The sequence below is a fragment of the Anomaloglossus baeobatrachus genome, chromosome 3 (assembly GCF_048569485.1).
Source record: "Anomaloglossus baeobatrachus isolate aAnoBae1 chromosome 3, aAnoBae1.hap1, whole genome shotgun sequence".
NCBI lineage: Eukaryota > Metazoa > Chordata > Amphibia > Anura > Aromobatidae > Anomaloglossus > Anomaloglossus baeobatrachus.
In genome coordinates, this window is record NC_134355.1 from 705,619,027 (window position 1) to 705,642,657 (window position 23,631).

Genomic DNA, 23,631 nt, shown 5'->3' on the forward strand with positions numbered 1-23,631 from the left:
AGCCTGCACAATGCCTTGGGCGGAGAATCCTCAGGGGAGGGGTCTCGGCAACTCACCTTCACCAGCTCCTTGGTGGGGGCCGGCTGCACAGCGGCGATCAGCGGTGGAGCCCATTTCCTGACATCCTCACCATAACCGGACGGCACTAGGACCTAGAGAACACAGACCGTGAGCCGAGGGCTTGGGGTCTGGCAGAGGAGATGATGGGAGTGGTGGGCCCCATACCTGGCCATCTATGTAGGCGACTTCCCCTCGCAGCACCACCCGCCGCACCGCACCCTTCAGCTTCAGACCCTCAAACGGAGTCCACTGAGACTTGGTGAACTGCATGGCCTGCGGCACAAACCATTCTTGCTCCAGATCCACCTGCGGGAGGTAGGAGACAGTCAGCAAGGAGGAGAAGACGACAGCCGGCGAGGAGAATGAAGGAGAAGACGACAGCCGGCGAGGAGAAGGAAGGAGAAGACGACAGCCTGCGAGGAGGAGGAAGGAGAAGACGACAGCCTGCGAGGAGGAGGAAGGAGAAGACGACAGCCTGCGAGGAGGAGGAAGGAGAAGACGACAGCCTGCGAGGAGGAGGAAGGAGAAGACGACAGCCTGCGAGGAGGAGGAAGGAGAAGACGACAGCCTGCGAGGAAGAGGAAGGAGAAGACGACAGCCTGCGAGGAGGAGGAAGGAGAAGACGACAGCCTGCGAGGAAGAGGAAGGAGAAGACGACAGCCTGCGAGGAGGAGGAAGGATAAGACGACAGCCTGCGAGGAGGAGGAAGGATAAGACGACAGCCTGCGAGGAGGAGGAAGGAGAAGACGACAGCCTGCGAGGAGGAGGAAGGAGAAGACGACAGCCTGCGAGGAGGAGGAAGGAGTAGACAGCCTGCGAGGAGGAGGAAGGAGAAGACGACAGCCTGCGAGGAGGAGGAAGGAGAAGACGACAGCCTGCGAGGAGGAGGAAGGAGAAGACGACAGCCTGCGAGGAGGAGGAAGGAGAAGACGACAGCCTGCGAGGAGGAGGAAGGAGAAGACGACAGCCTGCGAGGAGGAGGAAGGAGAAGACGACAGCCTGCGAGGAGGAGGAAGGAGAAGACGACAGCCTGCGAGGAGGAGGAAGGAGAAGACGACAGCCTGCGAGAAGGAGGAAGGAGAAGACGACAGCCTGCGAGGAGGAGGAAGGAGAAGACGACAGCCTGCGAGGAGGAGGAAGGAGAAGACGACAGCCTGCGAGGAGGAGGAAGGAGAAGACGACAGCCTGCGAGGAGGAGGAAGGAGAAGACGACAGCCTGCGAGAAGGAGGAAGGAGAAGACGACAGCCTGCGAGGAGAATGAAGGAGAAGACGACAGCCTGCGAGGAGAAGGAAGGAGAAGACGACAGCCTGCGAGGAGGAGGAAGGAGAAGACGACAGCCTGCGAGGAGAATGAAGGAGAAGACGACAGCCTGCGAGGAGAAGGAAGGAGAAGACGACAGCCTGCGAGGAGGAGGAAGGAGAAGACGACAGCCTGCGAGGAGAATGAAGGAGAAGACGACAGCCTTCTAGGAGGAGAAAGGAGGACGAGGCGGAGGAAGGAAGGAGGAGACGACGGCAGCTGGCGAGGCGGAGGAAGGAAGGAGAAGAAGGAGATGACAGCAGCTGGCGAGGCGGAGGAAGGAAGGAGAAGAAGGAGATGACGGCAGCTGGCGAGGCGGAGGAAGGAAGGAGAAGAAGGAGACGATGGCAGCCGGCGAGGCAGAGGAAGGAGAAGGAGATGACGGCAGCCGGCGAGGCGGAGGAAGGAGGAGCAAGAGGCGACAGCAGCCGACGAGGCGGAGGAAGGAGGAGCAAGAGATGACGGCAGCCGGCGAGGCGGAGGAAGGAGGAGAAGGCGACGACGGCAGCTAGCAAGGTGGAGGAAGGAGAAGGAGGAGACGACGGCAGCCGGCGAGGCGGAGGAAGGAGGAGAAGGTGACGACGGCAGCTAGCAAGGTGGAGGAAGGAGAAGGAGGAGACGACGGCAGCCGGCGAGGAGTAGGAGGATAGAGGAGATGATGACAGCCAAGGAGGAGGAGGAGGAAGAGGAGATGACAGCCGAACAGGAAGAGGAGGAGGTGGAGATGACAGTCAAGGAGGAGGAGGAGGAAGAGGAAAGGACAGGGAGGAGAACAGAGGAGATGACAGTCAGCAAGGAAGGACACAATAGTCAGAGAGTAGGGAGGAGGAGACACTCAGTGAGAAGACAGAAGGTCAGAGAGGAGGGAGGAGGACACAGTTGGTGAGGTGTCAGATAACAGAGAGCTCTCACCTCTATGTACGTGTTCTCCTGGACTGGGAGGGCAAAGATCTTTCGGGGGTTCTCGTACAGACGTTTGATGATGTCATCGATAGTCAGCCTCCCCTCGCTGACCGCTGTGAGCAATAGAGGCAGCATGGTCTCCAACCCGGGATATCCTGGAGGGGGGTTGGGACCATCCTTCTCCTCCACAGAATGAGGGGCTGAAGAGACAGAGATGACTGGTTAATGCCAGGAGGGGCGTGGAGCTCATGCCTGACCTCGCAGACACCCAGGAGGGGCGGTGAGCCAGTATCCGGCCTCGCAGACACCCAGGAGGGGTGGGGGACCAGTGTCCGGCCTCGCAGACACCCAGGAGGGGTGGGGGACCAGTGCCAGACCTCACAGACACCCAGGAAGGGCGGAGGGCCAGTGTCAGACCCTGCAGACACCCAGGAGGGGCGAGGGGCCAGTGTCAGACCTCACAGACACCCAGGAGGGGCGGGGGGGGCCAGTGTCAGACCCTGCAGACACCCAGGAGGGGTGGGGGACCAGTGCCAGACCTCACAGACACCCAGGAAGGGCGGAGGGCCAGTGTCAGACCCTGCAGACAGCCAGGAGGGGCGAGGGGCCAGTGTCAGACCTCACAGACACCCAGGAAGGGCGGAGGGCCAGTGTCAGACACTGCAGACACCCAGGAGGGGCGGGGGGGCCAGTGTCAGACCTGAGACACCCAGGAGGGGCGGCGGGCCAGTGTCAGACCTGAGACACCCAGGAGGGGTGGGGGGGGCCAGTGTCAGACCTGACAGACACCCAGGAGGGACGGGGGGGGCCCAGAGTCAGACCTTACAGACACCCAGGAGGGGCGGGGGGCCAGTGTCAGACCCTGCAGACACCCAGGAGGGGCGGGGGGCCAGTGTCAGACCTCGGAGATGCCCAGGAGGGGTGAGGGGCCAGTGTCAGACCTTACAGACACCCAGGAGGGGCCAGTGTCAGACCTCGGAGATGCCCAGGAGGGGTTAGTTCTCACCGTGATCGGTGGCGAAGCAGTCTATGACATCCAGGTTGTCCCATAAAGCCTGCATGTCGTCTCTGGTGCCCAGCATGGGGCGCACCTGTCCCCGCTTATCACCCAGCCGCTCCAGGTCGTCCAGGCATAAGAAGAGGTGGTGGGGGGCCACCTCACAGGTCACCAGGATCCCCTTCTGCTTCGCAGCCTTAATAATGAGAATCTACAGAAAGAAATAAGTCAATGTGTGAATGTGTAAAGGTGGCAGCAGCTTGTGCAGCGGGGTCATCAAGGGGAGCGCACATTGTACTCGCGAGGGATGGTCAGGACCCCATGGGAAGGCGGCCATATTCATCATGTGTGTCCGGCCGCCCCAAGTCCCCCTAGGTACAAGGTGCCAGACACCCACCTCCTCCTTTTTGGCCACGTGGCAGATGTGCACCGATCGCTTGTACAGCTGTGCCACCATCAAGATGGCGGCGACTGTCTGGTTCTCCGCATGGGCCACGATGGGCAGGTGAGCCGGCCACTTCTCAAAGTGCTGGAAACAAAAGGGAGATTATTAATGGAGGCGAGTCCCCCAGGACCACCAGGAGCCAGAGAGACCACCAGGAGCCGGCAGACAGTGGTGTAGCAGTGCCGCTCACCTCCATCCACAGCGACACGTTGTCCATCTTCAGCTGGGAATATGTGTCATTCAGATACATCTTCAGTCCGGCCGCCGAGTCGGCAATGGGTGCGAGGGAATCTGTGTTCTCAGAGGAAGCGCCCAGAAAAAGGGCAAAGTCACAGCGGGCACCGGCTTCTGCCAACTGAAGAGACAACGGTTAATGTCATCCAGATAGTCTTCCCGTGGTGACCTCCCAGGACCCGTGCTGACCGCCCGCTCACCTTCTGAGCCAGGGACAAGCTGGCAGCGTCTGTGATGGCGGGATTGGTGTTGGGCATAGCGCACACCATGGTGACACCGCCTGACAGCGCCGCCGCCGTACCAGATGAGAAGTCTTCCTTGTGTGTGGCCCCGGGCTCTCGCAGGTGGACGTGGACATCAATCAACCCTGAGAACAAGAACCACAAAAATAAAGCCATGCCCCCATACCCAATAGTGGGGGAGCTCCCAAGAGCCTCTTCATCTGCACTAGGGACAACTACACCCAGCAGACGACACGTATGAAACTAATTACTCACCGCCCGCTCCCCGACCGGCATCTCCCAAAACAGCAGCTCCACCATCGCCCGCTCCCCCAGCCGGAAGCTCCCCAACCGCCCGCTCACGCACCGGCATCTCCCAAAACAGCAACTCCACCACCGCCCGCTGCCTCAGCCGGAAGCTCCCCAACCGCCCGCTCACGCACCGGCATCTCCCAAAACAGCAGCTCTCCCACTACATGCTGCCCCAGCCGGTAGCTCCCCAACCGCCCGCTGCCCCAGCCGGAAGCTCCCCAACCACCCGCTCACGCACCGTCATCTCCCAAAACAGTAGCTCTCCCACTGCCCGCTCCCCCAGCCGGAAGCTCCCCAACCGCCCACTAACGCACCGGCATCTCTCAAAACAGCAGCTCCACCACTGCCCGCTCCCCCAGCCGGAAGTTCCCCAACCGCCCACTAACGCACCGGCATCTCTCAAAACAGCAGCTCCACCACTGCCCGCTCCCCCAGCCGGAAGTTCCCCAACCGCCCGCTCCCCGACCGGCATCTCCCAAAACAGCAGCTCTCCCACTGCCTGCTGCCCCAGCCGGAAGCTCCCTAACCGCCCGCTCGCGCACCGGCATCTCCCAAACCAGCAGCTCTCCCACTGCCTGCTGCCCCAGCCGGAAGCTCCCCAACCGCCCGCTCCCCGACCGGCATCTCCCAAAACAGCAGCTCCACCACCGCCCGCTCCCCCAGCCGGAAGCTCCCTAACCGCCCGCTCACGCACCGGCATCTCCCAAAACAGCAGCTCCACCACCGCCCGCTCCCCCAGCCGGAAGCTCCCCAACCGCCCGCTCACGCACCGGCATCTCCCAAAACAGCAGCTCCACCACCGCCCGCTCCCCCAGCCGGAAGCTCCCCAACCGCCCGCTCACGCACCGGCATCTCCCAAAACAGCAGCTCCACCACCGCCCGCTCCCCCAGCCGGAAGCTCCCTAACCGCCCGCTCACGCACCGGCATCTCCCAAAACAGCAGCTCCACCACCGCCCGCTCCCCCAGCCGGAAGCTCCCCAACCGCCCGCTCACGCACCGGCATCTCCCAAAACAGCAGCTCCACCACCGCCCGCTCCCCCAGCCGGAAGCTCCCTAACCGCCCGCTCACGCACCAGCATCTCCCAAAACAGCAGCTCCACCACCGCCAGCTCCCCCAGCCGGAAGCTCCACCACCACCCGCTCCCCCAGCCGGAAGCTCCCTAACCGCCCGCTCACTCACCAGCATCTCCCAAAACAGCAGCTCCACCACCGCCAGCTCCCCCAGCCGGAAGCTCCCCCACCGGCATCTCCCAAAACAGCAGCTCCACCACCGCCAGCTCCCCCAGCCGGAAGCTCCCCCATTGCCCGTTGCCCCAGCCGAAAACTCTCCCACCACCCGCTCCCCCAGCCGGAAACTCTCCCACCGCCCCCGCTCCCCCAGCCGGAAACTCTCCCACCTCCCACTCCCCCAGCCAGAAACTCTCCCACCGCCCACTCCCCCAGCCAGAAACTCTCCCACCGCCCCCGCTCCCCCAGCCGGAAGCTCCCCCACCGCCCGCTCCCCCAGCCAGAAACTCTCCCACCGCCCCCGCTCCCCCAGCCAGAAACTCTCCCACCGCCCCCGCTCCCCCAGCCAGAAACTCTCCCACCGCCCGCTCCCCCAGCCAGAAACTCTCCCACCGCCCGCTCCCCCAGCCAGAAACTCTCCCACCGCCCACTCCCCCAGCCAGAAACTCTCCCACCGCCCCCGCTCCCCCAGCCAGAAACTCTCCCACCGCCCCCGCTCCCCCAGCCAGAAACTCTCCCACCGCCCCCGCTCCCCCAGCCAGAAACTCTCCCACCGCCGGCTCCCCCAGCCAGAAACTCTCCCACCGCCCACTCCCCAGCCGGAATCTCCCCCAGCAGAAAGCTCCCCCACCGGCATCTCCCAAAACAGCAGCTCCCCCACCGCCCGCTCCCCCAGCAGGAAACTCTCCCACCGCCCGCTCCCCCACTGCCCACTCCCCCAGCCAGAAACTCTCCCACCGCCCACTCCCCAGCCGGAAACTCCCCCACCGCGCGCTCCCCCAGCCGGAAGCTCTCCCACTGCCCGCTGCCCCAGCCGGAATCTCCCCCACTGCCCGTTGCCCCAGCCGGAATCTCCCCCACTGCCCGCTCATGCACCGGCATCTCCCAAAACAGCAGCTCCACCACCGCCCGCTCCCCCAGCCGGAAGCTCCCCAACCGCCCGCTCCCCCAGCCAGAATCTCCCCCAGCAGAAAGCTCCCCCACTGGCATCTCCCAAAACAGCAGCTCCCCCATCGCCCGCTCCCCCAGCAGGAAACTCTCCCACCGCCCGCTCCCCCAGCAGGAAACTCTCCCACCATCCGCTACCCCAGCCGGAAGCTCCCCAACCGCCCACTCACCCAGCCGGAAACTCTCCCACCGCCCACTTCCCAGCCGGAAACTCTTCCAACGCCAGCTCCCCCAGCCGGAAGCTCCCCCAGCAGAAAGCTCCCCCAAAGGCATCTCCCAAAACAACAGCTCCCCCACCGCCCGCTCCCCAAGCAGGAAACTCTCCCACCGCCCGCTCCCCCAGCCGGAAACTCTCCCACCGCCCGCTCCCCTAGCCGGAAAAACTCTCCCACCGCCCGCTCCCCTAGCCAGAAACTCTCCCACCGCCCACTCCCCAGCCGGAAACTCTCCCAACGCCCGCTCCCCTAGCCAGAAACTCTCCCACTGCCCACTCCCCAGCCGGAAACTCTCCCAACGCCCGCTCCCTAGCCGGAAGCTCCCTCAGCAGAAAGCTCCCCCACCGGCATCTCCCAAAACAGCAGCTCCCCCACCGCCCGCTTCCCCAGCAGGAAACTATCCCACCATCCGCTACCCCAGCCGAAAACTCCCCGACCACCCGCTTCCCCAGCCGGAAGCTCCCCAACTACCAGCAAGCTCCCCGGCCACCCACTCCCCACCGCCCTCTACCCCACTCAGAAGCTGCCCTATCACCCACTACCCTAGCCGGAAGCTGCCAGACCACCAACTTCCCCAGCTGGAAGCTGCCCGGCCCTAGATGCCCCCCAGCTCTTTACGGCCCTAGATGGCCTCTGCCTGGAGCCCACCCTGGGGCCCTAGATGCCCCCCCCACCAGGAGCGCTTACTGAGGCCCTAGATGCCCCCCCCGCCCGGAGAGCTCTCCAAGGTCCTAGATGCCCACCGCCTGGAATGCTCTCCGCAGCCCTAGATGCCCCTCACCCGGAGCGCTCTCTGCAGCCTAAGTGCCCCCTTCACCCCAAGAACCTGCCATGGCCCTAGATGCGCTTCCTACACCCCACAGAGCTGTGCATCATGCTGAATGCCTCCCACCCGTGGAGCCCTCCACACTCTTCGCTCTTGGTTTCGGCCTCCTCACCAGGCAGGCGGATGAGTTTCTGGGAGGTCATGCAGTCCACGTGGGTCTTCACCGGAGGGGCCGCTCTGATCTGTCGGAGAGCCTGCAGGAGACGCAGATGTAGGAGGTTGTACTGACACTACATCTTACCCTGCGCGCCCCCCACCACTCACCTCCACAAACAGCTTGGTGCACTTTATGTCAATGATAAGAGGCACGGAGTAATCCACGGCCAGGCGGCGGGTGCGGTACCCCCGAGTCACAAAGGAGGAGAGGCGGCGGCCCCCGGAATTCCTCATGGAGAGGTTGATGACCAGGTCAAAGTGGTTTTCAGACAGATGGTCCATGATGCTCCTCTGCTTAAAGGACCCATCACTGTCCGGATCCTCAAAGGGCCAATCCATGGCCTTCACCTGCAGAGAAGCCGGCGTTACATGTGCCCACGGGGCCCTGGGTGGAGGCCGGCTCCGCGGAGCCCTGGGGGAGCGGCTCCGCAGGGCCCTGGGGGGAGCGGCTCCGCAGGGCCCTGGGGGGGAGCGGCTCCGCTGGGCCCTGGGGGGAGCGGCTCCGCAGGGCCCTGGGGGGAGCGGCTCCGCAGGGCCCTGGGGGGAGCGGCTCCGCAGGGCCCTGGGGGGGGCAGGTCCAGTGTTACCTTGATGCCGTGCTCAGTGTAGAAGTCGGCGGTGCCCACACTGGCCACCAGACTGTACCCCAGGCCCTCCAATGTTCGCACCGCAGGCAGCAGCTCGCTCTTATTCTGTAAGACAAAACGGTGACTCCGCTCACATCCAAAGCTGCAAGCACAGCGCTGCAAGCACATGGCCGTTCTCTGCAGCTCAGCAAATCAAATTGACATTTATTTGTATTAAATGGTCAGATTCCCGGGGAATTCACACAAATTGCAGAAATACTCTCCGCCAAGAGTCGATACATTGCAGACTAATGCATCAGTAACTAAAGGCCAAATAGACGTTCCCATAATACACTGTGGCTACAACATCACATGGTGTAATGCAGCCAATGAGGAGAGACTAGCACAGCCCGGAGAAAAGTCGAGGCCAGGAGTGCAGCAGCCATAGGACTAGATAGTGAGAGAACATCAGAGCGCAGTAATAGAGAAAACCAAAAATCACCGTACAAGTACTACAGTCATGTGCCCTCTATCCTCCGTAATCAGCGGTTACATACACTGTGTTCCTCCTCACCTTCTAGCCTCCGTAATCAGCGGTTACATACAATGTGTTCCCCCTCACCTTCTAGCCTCCGTAATCAGCGGTTACATACACTGTGTTCCCCCTCACCTTCTAGCCTCCTGTGGTCAGTGGTTACATACACTGTGTTCCCCCTCACCTTCTAGCCTCCTGTGGTCAGCGGTTACATACACTGTGTTCCCCCTCACCTTCTAGCCTCCTGTGGTCAGTGGTTACATACACTGTGTTCCTCCTCACCTTCTAGCCTCCTGTGGTCAGCGGTTACATACACTGTGTTCCCCCTCACCTTCTAGCCTCCTGTGGTCAGCGGTTACATACACTGTGTTCCCCCTCACCTTCTAGCCTCCTGTGGTCAGTGGTTACATACACTGTGTTCCTCCTCACCTTCTAGCCTCCTGTGGTCAGTGGTTACATACACTGTGTTCCTCCTCACCTTCTAGCCTCCTGTGGTCAGCGGTTACATACACTGTGTTCCCCCTCACCTTCTAGCCTCCTGTGGTCAGTGGTTACATACGATGTGTTCCCCCTCACCTTCTAGCCTCCTGTGGTCAGTGGTTACATACACTGTGTTCCTCCTCACCTTCTAGCCTCCGTAATCAGCGGTTACATACACTGTGTTCCTCCTCACCTTCTAGCCTCCGTAATCAGCGGTTACATACACTGTGTTCCTCCTCACCTTCTAGCCTCCGTAATCAGCGGTTACATACACTGTGTTCCTCCTCACCTTCTAGCCTCCGTAATCAGCGGTTACATACAATGTGTTCCCCCTCACCTTCTAGCCTCCTGTGGTCAGCGGTTACATACACTGTGTTCCCCCTCACCTTCTAGCCTCCGTAATCAGCGGTTACATACACTGTGTTCCTCCTCACCTTCTAGCCCCCTGTGGTCAGTGGTTACATACACTGTGTTCCCCCTCACCTTCTAGCCCCCTGTGGTCAGTGGTTACATACACTGTGTTCCCCCTCACCTTCTAGCCTCCTGTGGTCAGTGGTTACATACACTGTGTTCCTCCTCACCTTCTAGCCTCCGTAATCAGCGGTTACATACACTGTGTTCCCCCTCACCTTCTAGCCCCCTGTGGTCAGTGGTTACATACACTGTGTTCCCCCTCACCTTCTAGCCCCCTGTGGTCAGTGGTTACATACACTGTGTTCCCCCTCACCTTCTAGCCTCCTGTGGTCAGCGGTTACATACAATGTGTTCCTCCTCACCTTCTAGCCTCCGTAATCAGCGGTTACATACACTGTGTTCCCCCTCACCTTCTAGCCTCCTGTGGTCAGCGGTTACATACACTGTGTTCCCCCTCACCTTCTAGCCTCCTGTGGTCAGTGGTTACATACACTGTGTTCCCCCTCACCTTCTAGACTCCTGTGGTCAGCAGTTACATACACTGTGTTCCCCCTCACCTTCTAGCCCCCTGTGGTCAGTGGTTACATACACTGTGTTCCTCCTCACCTTCTAGCCTCCTGTGGTCAGTGGTTACATACACTGTGTTCCCCCTCACCTTCTAGCCTCCTGTGGTCAGTGGTTACATACACTGTGTTCCTCCTCACCTTCTAGCCTCCTGTGGTCAGCGGTTACATACACTGTGTTCCTCCTCACCTTCTAGCCTCCGTAATCAGCGGTTACATACACTGTGTTCCCCCTCACCTTCTAGCCCCCTGTGGTCAGTGGTTACATACACTGTGTTCCCCCTCACCTTCTAGCCCCCTGTGGTCAGCGGTTACATACACTGTGTTCCTCCTCACCTTCTAGCCCCCTGTGGTCAGTGGTTACATACACTGTGTTCCCCCTCACCTTCTAGCCTCCTGTGGTCAGTGGTTACATACGATGTGTTCCCCCTCACCTTCTAGCCTCCTGTGGTCAGCGGTTACATACACTGTGTTCCCCCTCACCTTCTAGCCCCCTGTGGTCAGCGGTTACATACACTGTGTTCCCCCTCACCTTCTAGCCTCCTGTGGTCAGTGGTTACATACACTGTGTTCCCCCTCACCTTCTAGCCTCCTGTGGTCAGTGGTTACATACGATGTGTTCCCCCTCACCTTCTAGCCTCCTGTGGTCAGTGGTTACATACACTGTGTTCCCCCTCACCTTCTAGCCCCCTGTGGTCAGCGGTTACATACACTGTGTTCCCCCTCACCTTCTAGCCTCCTGTGGTCAGTGGTTACATACACTGTGTTCCCCCTCACCTTCTAGCCTCCTGTGGTCAGTGGTTACATACACTGTGTTCCCCCTCACCTTCTAGCCTCCTGTGGTCAGTGGTTACATACACTGTGTTCCCCCTCACCTTCTAGCCTCCTGTGGTCAGTGGTTACATACACTGTGTTCCTCCTCACCTTCTAGCCCCCTGTGGTCAGCGGTTACATACACTGTGTTCCTCCTCACCTTCTAGCCTCCTGTGGTCAGTGGTTACATACACTGTGTTCCCCCTCACCTTCTAGCCTCCTGTGGTCAGCGGTTACATACACTGTGTTCCCCCTCACCTTCTAGCCCCCTGTGGTCAGCGGTTACATACACTGTGTTCCCCCTCACCTTCTAGCCTCCTGTGGTCAGTGGTTACATACACTGTGTTCCTCCTCACCTTCTAGCCTCCTGTGGTCAGCGGTTACATACACTGTGTTCCCCCTCACCTTCTAGCCTCCTGTGGTCAGCGGTTACATACACTGTGTTCCCCCTCACCTTCTAGCCTCCTGTGGTCAGTGGTTACATACACTGTGTTCCCCCTCACCTTCTAGCCCCCTGTGGTCAGCAGTTACATACACTGTGTTCCCCCTCACCTTCTAGCCTCCTGTGGTCAGTGGTTACATACACTGTGTTCCTCCTCACCTTCTAGCCCCCTGTGGTCAGCGGTTACATACACTGTGTTCCCCCTCACCTTCTAGCCTCCTGTGGTCAGCGGTTACATACACTGTGTTCCCCCTCACCTTCTAGCCTCCTGTGGTCAGCGGTTACATACAATGTGTTCCCCCTCACCTTCTAGCCTCCTGTGGTCAGTGGTTACATACACTGTGTTCCCCCTCACCTTCTAGCCCCCTGTGGTCAGTGGTTACATACACTGTGTTCCTCCTCACCTTCTAGCCTCCTGTGGTCAGCGGTTACATACACTGTGTTCCTCCTCACCTTCTAGCCCCCTGTGGTCAGTGGTTACATACACTGTGTTCCCCCTCACCTTCTAGCCCCCTGTGGTCAGTGGTTACATACACTGTGTTCCCCCTCACCTTCTAGCCTCCTGTGGTCAGCGGTTACATACACTGTGTTCCCCCTCACCTTCTAGCCTCCTGTGGTCAGTGGTTACATACACTGTGTTCCCCCTCACCTTCTAGCCTCCTGTGGTCAGTGGTTACATACACTGTGTTCCTCCTCACCTTCTAGCCTCCTGTGGTCAGTGGTTACATACACTGTGTTCCTCCTCACCTTCTAGCCTCCTGTGGTCAGCAGGTACATACAATGTGTTCCCCCTCACCTTCTAGCCTCCTGTGGTCAGCGGTTACATACACTGTGTTCCCCCTCACCTTCTAGCCTCCTGTGGTCAGTGGTTACATACACTGTGTTCCTCCTCACCTTCTAGCCTCCTGTGGTCAGTGGTTACATACACTGTGTTCCCCCTCACCTTCTAGCCTCCTGTGGTCAGCGGTTACATACACTGTGTTCCCCCTCACCTTCTAGCCTCCTGTGGTCAGCGGTTACATACACTGTGTTCCCCCTCACCTTCTAGCCTCCTGTGGTCAGTGGTTACATACACTGTGTTCCCCCTCACCTTCTAGCCTCCTGTGGTCAGTGGTTACATACACTGTGTTCCTCCTCACCTTCTAGCCTCCTGTGGTCAGTGGTTACATACACTGTGTTCCTCCTCACCTTCTAGCCTCCTGTGGTCAGTGGTTACATACACTGTGTTCCTCCTCACCTTCTAGCCCCCTGTGGTCAGTGGTTACATACACTGTGTTCCCCCTCACCTTCTAGCCCCCTGTGGTCAGCGGTTACATACACTGTGTTCCCCCTCACCTTCTAGCCTCCTGTGGTCAGTGGTTACATACACTGTGTTCCTCCTCACCTTCTAGCCCCCTGTGGTCAGCGGTTACATACACTGTGTTCCCCCTCACCTTCTAGCCTCCTGTGGTCAGTGGTTACATACACTGTGTTCCCCCTCACCTTCTAGCCCCCTGTGGTCAGCGGTTACATACACTGTGTTCCCCCTCACCTTCTAGCCTCCTGTGGTCAGTGGTTACATACACTGTGTTCCCCCTCACCTTCTAGCCTCCTGTGGTCAGCGGTTACATACACTGTGTTCCCCCTCACCTTCTAGCCTCCTGTGGTCAGTGGTTACATACACTGTGTTCCCCCTCACCTTCTAGCCTCCTGTGGTCAGTGGTTACATACAATGTGTTCCCCCTCACCTTCTAGCCCCCTGTGGTCAGTGGTTACATACAATGTGTTCCCCCTCACCTTCTAGCCTCCTGTGGTCAGTGGTTACATACACTGTGTTCCTCCTCACCTTCTAGCCCCCTGTGGTCAGTGGTTACATACAATGTGTTCCCCCTCACCTTCTAGCCTCCTGTGGTCAGTGGTTACATACACTGTGTTCCTCCTCACCTTCTAGCCTCCTGTGGTCAGCGGTTACATACACTGTGTTCCCCCTCACCTTCTAGCCTCCTGTGGTCAGTGGTTACATACACTGTGTTCCTCCTCACCTTCTAGCCCCCTGTGGTCAGCGGTTACATACACTGTGTTCCTCCTCACCTTCTAGCCCCCTGTGGTCAGTGGTTACATACAATGTGTTCCCCCTCACCTTCTAGCCCCCTGTGGTCAGCGGTTACATACACTGTGTTCCTCCTCACCTTCTAGCCTCCTGTGGTCAGCGGTTACATACACTGTGTTCCCCCTCACCTTCTAGCCTCCTGTGGTCAGTGGTTACATACACTGTGTTCCCCCTCACCTTCTAGCCTCCTGTGGTCAGTGGTTACATACACTGTGTTCCCCCTCACCTTCTAGCCTCCTGTGGTCAGCGGTTACATACACTGTGTTCCCCCTCACCTTCTAGCCTCCTGTGGTCAGCGGTTACATACACTGTGTTCCCCCTCACCTTCTAGCCTCCTGTGGTCAGTGGTTACATACACTGTGTTCCTCCTCACCTTCTAGCCCCCTGTGGTCAGTGGTTACATACACTGTGTTCCTCCTCACCTTCTAGCCTCCTGTGGTCAGTGGTTACATACACTGTGTTCCCCCTCACCTTCTAGCCTCCTGTGGTCAGCGGTTACATACACTGTGTTCCCCCTCACCTTCTAGCCTCCTGTGGTCAGTGGTTACATACACTGTGTTCCCCCTCACCTTCTAGCCTCCTGTGGTCAGCGGTTACATACACTGTGTTCCCCCTCACCTTCTAGCCCCCTGTGGTCAGCAGTTACATACACTGTGTTCCCCCTCACCTTCTAGCCCCCTGTGGTCAGCGGTTACATACACTGTGTTCCCCCTCACCTTCTAGCCCCCTGTGGTCAGTGGTTACATACACTGTGTTCCCCCTCACCTTCTAGCCTCCTGTGGTCAGCGGTTACATACACTGTGTTCCTCCTCACCTTCTAGCCCCCTGTGGTCAGTGGTTACATACACTGTGTTCCCCCTCACCTTCTAGCCTCCTGTGGTCAGTGGTTACATACACTGTGTTCCCCCTCACCTTCTAGCCTCCTGTGGTCAGTGGTTACATACACTGTGTTCCCCCTCACCTTCTAGCCTCCTGTGGTCAGCGGTTACATACACTGTGTTCCTCCTCACCTTCTAGCCTCCTGTGGTCAGTAGTTACATACACTGTGTTCCCCCTCACCTTCTAGCCCCCTGTGGTCAGTGGTTACATACACTGTGTTCCCCCTCACCTTCTAGCCTCCTGTGGTCAGTGGTTACATACACTGTGTTCCTCCTCACCTTCTAGCCTCCTGTGGTCAGTGGTTACATACACTGTGTTCCCCCTCACCTTCTAGCCTCCTGTGGTCAGTGGTTACATACACTGTGTTCCCCCTCACCTTCTAGCCTCCTGTGGTCAGTGGTTACATACACTGTGTTCCTCGTCACCTTCTAGCCTCCTGTGGTCAGTGGTTACATACACTGTGTTCCTCGTCACCTTCTAGCCTCCTGTGGTCAGTGGTTACATACACTGTGTTCCCCCTCACCTTCTAGCCTCCTGTGGTCAGTGGTTACATACACTGTGTTCCCCCTCACCTTCTAGCCTCCTGTGGTCAGTGGTTACATACACTGTGTTCCTCCTCACCTTCTAGCCTCCTGTGGTCAGTGGTTACATACACTGTGTTCCTCCTCACCTTCTAGCCCCCTGTGGTCAGTGGTTACATACAATGTGTTCCCCCTCACCTTCTAGCCTCCTGTGGTCAGCAGTTACATACACTGTGTTCCTCCTCACCTTCTAGCCTCCTGTGGTCAGTGGTTACATACACTGTGTTCCTCCTCACCTTCTAGCCTCCTGTGGTCAGTGGTTACATACACTGTGTTCCCCCTCACCTTCTAGCCCCCTGTGGTCAGCAGTTACATACACTGTGTTCCTCCTCACCTTCTAGCCCCCTGTGGTCAGCGGTTACATACACTGTGTTCCCCCTCACCTTCTAGCCTCCTGTGGTCAGCGGTTACATACACTGTGTTCCTCCTCACCTTCTAGCCTCCTGTGGTCAGTGGTTACATACAATGTGTTCCCCCTCACCTTCTAGCCCCCTGTGGTCAGCGGTTACATACACTGTGTTCCCCCTCACCTTCTAGCCCCCTGTGGTCAGCGGTTACATACACTGTGTTCCCCCTCACCTTCTAGCCCCCTGTGGTCAGCGGTTACATACACTGTGTTCCCCCTCACCTTCTAGCCTCCTGTGGTCAGTGGTTACATACACTGTGTTCCCCCTCACCTTCTAGCCCCCTGTGGTCAGTGGTTACATACACTGTGTTCCCCCTCACCTTCTAGCCTCCTGTGGTCAGCAGTTACATACGATGTGTTCCCCCTCACCTTCTAGCCCCCTGTGGTCAGCGGTTACATACGATGTGTTCCTCCTCACCTTCTAGCCTCCTGTGGTCAGCAGTTACATACACTGTGTTCCTCCTCACCTTCTAGCCTCCTGTGGTCAGCGGTTACATACACTGTGTTCCCCCTCACCTTCTAGCCTCCTGTGGTCAGCGGTTACATACACTGTGTTCCCCCTCACCTTCTAGCCTCCTGTGGTCAGCGGTTACATACACTGTGTTCCCCCTCACCTTCTAGCCCCCTGTGGTCAGTGGTTACATACACTGTGTTCCCCCTCACCTTCTAGCCTCCTGTGGTCAGCGGTTACATACACTGTGTTCCCCCTCACCTTCTAGCCTCCTGTGGTCAGTGGTTACATACACTGTGTTCCCCCTCACCTTCTAGCCTCCTGTGGTCAGCGGTTACATACACTGTGTTCCCCCTCACCTTCTAGCCTCCTGTGGTCAGTGGTTACATACACTGTGTTCCCCCTCACCTTCTAGCCCCCTGTGGTCAGTGGTTACATACACTGTGTTCCCCCTCACCTTCTAGCCTCCTGTGGTCAGCAGTTACATACACTGTGTTCCTCCTCACCTTCTAGCCTCCTGTGGTCAGCGGTTACATACACTGTGTTCCCCCTCACCTTCTAGCCTCCTGTGGTCAGCGGTTACATACACTGTGTTCCCCCTCACCTTCTAGCCTCCTGTGGTCAGCGGTTACATACACTGTGTTCCCCCTCACCTTCTAGCCCCCTGTGGTCAGTGGTTACATACACTGTGTTCCCCCTCACCTTCTAGCCTCCTGTGGTCAGCGGTTACATACACTGTGTTCCTCCTCACCTTCTAGCCTCCTGTGGTCAGTGGTTACATACACTGTGTTCCTCCTCACCTTCTAGCCTCCTGTGGTCAGCGGTTACATACAATGTGTTCCCCCTCACCTTCTAGCCTCCTGTGGTCAGCAGTTACATACACTGTGTTCCTCCTCACCTTCTAGCCTCCTGTGGTCAGCAGTTACATACACTGTGTTCCCCCTCACCTTCTAGCCCCCTGTGGTCAGTGGTTACATACACTGTGTTCCTCCTCACCTTCTAGCCTCCTGTGGTCAGTGGTTACATACACTGTGTTCCCCCTCACCTTCTAGCCTCCTGTGGTCAGCGGTTACATACACTGTGTTCCCCCTCACCTTCTAGCCTCCTGTGGTCAGTGGTTACATACACTGTGTTCCCCCTCACCTTCTAGCCCCCTGTGGTCAGTGGTTACATACACTGTGTTCCCCCTCACCTTCTAGCCTCCTGTGGTCAGTGGTTACATACACTGTGTTCCCCCTCACCTTCTAGCCTCCTGTGGTCAGTGGTTACATACACTGTGTTCCCCCTCACCTTCTAGCCTCCTGTGGTCAGTGGTTACATACACTGTGTTCCCCCTCACCTTCTAGCCTCCTGTGGTCAGTGGTTACATACACTGTGTTCCTCCTCACCTTCTAGCCTCCTGTGGTCAGCGGTTACATACACTGTGTTCCCCCTCACCTTCTAGCCTCCTGTGGTCAGTGGTTACATACACCGTGTTCCCCCTCACCTTCTAGCCCCCTGTGGTCAGCGGTTACATACACTGTGTTCCCCCTCACCTTCTAGCCCCCTGTGGTCAGCGGTTACATACACTGTGTTCCCCCTCACCTTCTAGCCTCCTGTGGTCAGTGGTTACATACACTGTGTTCCCCCTCACCTTCTAGCCCCCTGTGGTCAGTGGTTACATACAATGTGTTCCCCCTCACCTTCTAGCCTCCTGTGGTCAGCAGTTACATACACTGTGTTCCCCCTCACCTTCTAGCCTCCTGTGGTCAGTGGTTACATACACTGTGTTCCCCCTCACCTTCTAGCCTCCTGTGGTCAGTGGTTACATACACTGTGTTCCTCCTCACCTTCTAGCCTCCTGTGGTCAGTGGTTACATACACTGTGTTCCTCCTCACCTTCTAGCCCCCTGTGGTCAGCGGTTACATACACTGTGTTCCCCCTCACCTTCTAGCCTCCTGTGGTCAGTGGTTACATACACTGTGTTCCTCCTCACCTTCTAGCCTCCTGTGGTCAGTGGTTACATACACTGTGTTCCTCCTCACCTTCTAGCCCCCTGTGGTCAGCGGTTACATACACTGTGTTCCCCCTCACCTTCTAGCCTCCTGTGGTCAGTGGTTACATACACTGTGTTCCCCCTCACCTTCTAGCCTCCTGTGGTCAGTGGTTACATACACTGTGTTCCTCCTCACCTTCTAGCCTCCTGTGGTCAGCAGTTACATACACTGTGTTCCCCCTCACCTTCTATCCTCCTGTGGTCAGTGGTTACATACACTGTGTTCCCCCTCACCTTCTAGCCTCCTGTGGTCAGTGGTTACATACACTGTGTTCCCCCTCACCTTCTAGCCTCCTGTGGTCAGTGGTTACATACACTGTGTTCCCCCTCATCTTCTAGCCTCCTGTGGTCAGTGGTTACATACACTGTGTTCCTCCTCACCTTCTAGCCTCCTGTGGTCAGTGGTTACATACACTGTGTTCCTCCTCACCTTCTAGCCTCCTGTGGTCAGTGGTTACATACACTGTGTTCCCCCTCACCTTCTAGCCTCCTGTGGTCAGTGGTTACATACACTGTGTTCCCCCTCACCTTCTAGCCCCCTGTGGTCAGTGGTTACATACACTGTGTTCCCCCTCACCTTCTAGCCCCCTGTGGTCAGTGGTTACATACAATGTGTTCCCCCTCACCTTCTAGCCTCCTGTGGTCAGCGGTTACATACAATGTGTTCCTCCTCACCTTCTAGCCTCCTGTGGTCAGCGGTTACATACACTGTGTTCCTCCTCACCTTCTAGCCTCCTGTGGTCAGTGGTTACATACAATGTGTTCCTCCTCACCTTCTAGCCTCCTGTGGTCAGTGGTTACATACACTGTGTTCCCCCTCACCTTCTAGCCTCCTGTGGTCAGTGGTTACATACACTGTGTTCCCCCTCACCTTCTAGCCCCCTGTGGTCAGTGGTTACATACACTGTGTTCCCCCTCACCTTCTAGCCTCCTGTGGTCAGTGGTTACATACACTGTGTTCCTCCTCACCTTCTAGCCCCCTGTGGTCAGTGGTTACATACACTGTGTTCCCCCTCACCTTCTAGCCTCCTGTGGTCAGCAGTTACATACACTGTGTTCCTCCTCACCTTCTAGCCCCCTGTGGTCAGCAGTTACATACACTGTGTTCCCCCTCACCTTCTAGCCCCCTGTGGTCAGCAGTTACATACACTGTGTTCCCCCTCACCTTCTAGCCTCCTGTGGTCAGTGGTTACATACACTGTGTTCCCCCTCATCTTCTAGCCTCCTGTGGTCAGTGGTTACATACACTGTGTTCCTCCTCACCTTCTAGCCTCCTGTGGTCAGTGGTTACATACACTGTGTTCCCCCTCACCTTCTAGCCTCCTGTGGTCAGCGGTTACATACACTGTGTTCCTCCTCACCTTCTAGCCTCCTGTGGTCAGCGGTTACATACAATGTGTTCCTCCTCACCTTCTAGCCTCCTGTGGTCAGTGGTTACATACACTGTGTTCCTCCTCACCTTCTAGCCTCCTGTGGTCAGTGGTTACATACACTGTGTTCCCCCTCACCTTCTAGCCTCCTGTGGTCAGTGGTTACATACACTGTGTTCCCCCTCACCTTCTAGCCCCCTGTGGTCAGTGGTTACATACACTGTGTTCCCCCTCACCTTCTAGCCCCCTGTGGTCAGTGGTTACATACACTGTGTTCCCCCTCACCTTCTAGCCCCCTGTGGTCAGCGGTTACATACACTGTGTTCCCCCTCACCTTCTAGCCTCCTGTGGTCAGTGGTTACATACACTGTGTTCCTCCTCACCTTCTAGCCTCCTGTGGTCAGTGGTTACATACACTGTGTTCCCCCTCACCTTCTAGCCCCCTGTGGTCAGCAGTTACATACACTGTGTTCCCCCTCACCTTCTAGCCCCCTGTGGTCAGTGGTTACATACACTGTGTTCCCCCTCACCTTCTAGCCTCCTGTGGTCAGTGGTTACATACACTGTGTTCCCCCTCACCTTCTAGCCTCCTGTGGTCAGTGGTTACATACACTGTGTTCCCCCTCACCTTCTAGCCTCCTGTGGTCAGCGGTTACATACACTGTGTTCCTCCTCACCTTCTAGCCTCCTGTGGTCAGTGGTTACATACACTGTGTTCCTCCTCACCTTCTAGCCTCCTGTGGTCAGTGGTTACATACACTGTGTTCCCCCTCACCTTCTAGCCTCCTGTGGTCAGTGGTTACATACACTGTGTTCCCCCTCACCTTCTAGCCCCCTGTGGTCAGTGGTTACATACACTGTGTTCCCCCTCACCTTCTAGCCTCCTGTGGTCAGTGGTTACATACACTGTGTTCCCCCTCACCTTCTAGCCTCCTGTGGTCAGCGGTTACATACACTGTGTTCCCCCTCACCTTCTAGCCTCCTGTGGTCAGTGGTTACATACACTGTGTTCCCCCTCACCTTCTAGCCTCCTGTGGTCAGCGGTTACATACACTGTGTTCCTCCTCACCTTCTAGCCTCCTGTGGTCAGTGGTTACATACACTGTGTTCCTCCTCACCTTCTAGCCCCCTGTGGTCAGTGGTTACATACACTGTGTTCCTCCTCACCTTCTAGCCTCCTGTGGTCAGTGGTTACATACGATGTGTTCCCCCTCACCTTCTAGCCTCCTGTGGTCAGCGGTTACATACACTGTGTTCCCCCTCACCTTCTAGCCCCTGTGGTCAGCGGTTACATACACTGTGTTCCCCCTCACCTTCTAGCCTCCTGTGGTCAGCGGTTACATACACTGTGTTCCTCCTCACCTTCTAGCCTCCTGTGGTCAGCAGTTACATACACTGTGTTCCTCCTCACCTTCTAGCCTCCTGTGGTCAGCGGTTACATACACTGTGTTCCCCCTCACCTTCTAGCCCCCTGTGGTCAGTGGTTACATACAATGTGTTCCCCCTCACCTTCTAGCCCCCTGTGGTCAGCAGTTACATACACTGTGTTCCCCCTCACCTTCTAGCCCCCTGTGGTCAGTGGTTACATACACTGTGTTCCTCCTCACCTTCTAGCCTCCTGTGGTCAGCGGTTACATACACTGTGTTCCTCCTCACCTTCTAGCCTCCTGTGGTCAGCGGTTACATACACTGTGTTCCCCCTCACCTTCTAGCCTCCTGTGGTCAGTGGTTACATACACTGTGTTCCTCCTCACCTTCTAGCCTCCTGTGGTCAGTGGTTACATACACAGTGTTCCCCCTCACCTCCTAGCCCCCTGTGGTCAGTGGTTACATACACTGTGTTCCTCCTCACCTTCTAGCCTCCTGTGGTCAGCGGTTACATACACTGTGTTCCCCCTCACCTTCTAGCCCCTGTGGTCAGCGGTTACATAATGTCATGCTGCACTAGGAGAAGCTAAAGTTACAAGCAATGTAACTTCAGAGTGCAGTTACCAGGTGAACCACCAGAGGGCAATAGAGTAGTCAGAATACCGGGTGAGCAGCAGGAGATATCCTCAATAGCACACGGATAGACAAATCGTGGTCAGGCGATAGCCGAGAAGTCACAAATACAGCCAAATGGAGAGACGGAGGTCGGGGTCAGGAATGTGGCTACAGGTCAGATGGCGGGAAGTCCAAGTACAAACAAGGGAGGAGGACAAACAGGTCAGGAGTGGGATAAGACAGACAGGGAAGGATACGCAGTAAACAGGGAGGGTAGTCATGGACCGGGACAGACTGATGAATGGAGGATGGAATGGGTCAGAACAGGTAGCAGGACAGATCAGATAACTCATTAGAGCCAATAACACATACTGCAGAGCATAAACTATCACTGGCACTGAACCGGAGGTGCAGCACCAGGGTACATTGTCCTGGAAACCAGAGTGTGGCAGGGAGGAGTTAACCCCTGACATGACCAGGCTGGAGCTGGGTGAAACCACAGTGGCAGATACTGGCCTGGATCATGACAGTACCCACTTCTCAAAGGGGGGGTTACCGGACCCCAGGTTTCCCAGGAAAACTCTTATGAAAGGCACGAACCAGTTGATTGGCATGGACTGATCGTGCCGGGACAGAAGACCGATCCTCTGGTCAGTTACTCCTCCTATGTACTAAGTACTGAAGCAAGCTACGGACCCTCCGAGAGTTGACAATGAGCTCAACCTCATATTTCGTCTGACCATCAACAGAAACGGGAGGAGGAGGTGGAGACTCTGCAGAGGAGGGAACAAACGAGAAAGGACTTGTGAAACACAATGGAAATGCAAAGAAGGGAATTTTGTTTACTTACCGTAAATTCCTTTTCTTCTAGCTCCAATTGGGAGACCCAGACAATTGGGTGTATAGGCTATGCCTCCGGAGGCCACACAAAGTATTACACTTAAAAGTGTTAAGCCCCTCCCCTTCTGCCTATACACCCCCGTGCTCCCACGGGCTCCTCAGTTTTGGTGCAAAAGCAAGAAGGAGGAAAAAGAATTAAAAACTGGTTTAAAGTAACTTCAATCCGAAGGAATATCGGAGAACTGAAACCATTCAACATGAACAACATGTGTACACAAAAAAACAGGGGCGGGTGCTGGGTCTCCCAATTGGAGCTAGAAGAAAAGGAATTTACGGTAAGTAAACAAAATTCCCTTCTTCTTTGTCGCTCTATTGGGAGACCCAGACAATTGGGACGTCCAAAAGCAGTCCCTGGGTGGGTAAAATAATACCTCGTAAGAGAGCCGTAAAACGGCCTCTTCCTACAGGTGGGCAACCGCCGCCTGAAGGACTCGTCTACCTAGGCTGGCATCCGCCGCAGCATAGGTATGCACCTGATAGTGCTTCGTGAAAGTGTGCAGGCTCGACCAGGTAGCCGCCTGACACACCTGCTGAGCCGTAGCCTGGTGCCTCAAAGCCCAGGACGCGCCCACGGCTCTGGTAGAATGGGCCTTCAGCCCTGAGGGAACCGGAAGCCCAGCAGAACGGTAAGCTTCGATAATTGGCTCCTTGATCCACCGAGCCAGGGTTGATTTGGAAGCCTGTGACCCTTTACGCTGGCCAGCGACAAGGACAAAGAGTGCATCCGAGCGGCGCAGGGGCGCCGTACGAGAAATGCAGAGTCTGAGTGCTCTCACCAGATCTAACAAGTGCAAATCCTTTTCACATTGGTGAACTGGATGAGGACAAAAAGAAGGTAAGGAGATATCCTGATTGAGATGAAAGGGGGATACCACCTTAGGGAGAAATTCCGGAACCGGACGCAGAACCACCTTGTCCTGGTGAAACACCAGGAAAGGGGCTTTGCATGACAACGCTGCGAGCTCAGACACTCTCCGAAGTGAAGTGACTGCTACTAGAAAAACCACTTTCTGCGAAAGGCGTGCGAGAGAAATATCTCTCATTGGCTCGAATGGTGGTTTCTGAAGAACCATCAGTACCCTGTTCAGATCCCAGGGTTCTAACGGCCGCTTGTAAGGAGGAACGATGTGACAAACCCCCTGCAGGAACGTGCGTACCTGTGGAAGTCTGGCTAGGCGCTTCTGGAAAAAAACACAGAGAGCGCTGAGACTTGTCCCTTAAGGGAGCCGAGCGACAAACCCTTTTCCAGTCCAGATTGAAGGAAGGACAGAAAAATG

The 23,631-nt window shown here is 56.9% G+C and overlaps 1 protein-coding gene across 1 annotated transcript in view; it reads right to left on the minus strand.

The window, feature by feature from the left end:
• Positions 1-23,631, minus strand: part of CAD (carbamoyl-phosphate synthetase 2, aspartate transcarbamylase, and dihydroorotase) — a 171,245-nt gene that overhangs the window by 7,731 nt on the left and 139,883 nt on the right. Inside the window, 10 exon segments of the mRNA XM_075341406.1 lie at positions 57-152; positions 226-366; positions 2,274-2,464; positions 3,271-3,472; positions 3,659-3,790; positions 3,897-4,061; positions 4,141-4,307; positions 7,803-7,884; positions 7,955-8,194; positions 8,434-8,538. Coding sequence (XP_075197521.1) covers positions 57-152; positions 226-366; positions 2,274-2,464; positions 3,271-3,472; positions 3,659-3,790; positions 3,897-4,061; positions 4,141-4,307; positions 7,803-7,884; positions 7,955-8,194; positions 8,434-8,538 — 1,521 coding nt within the window.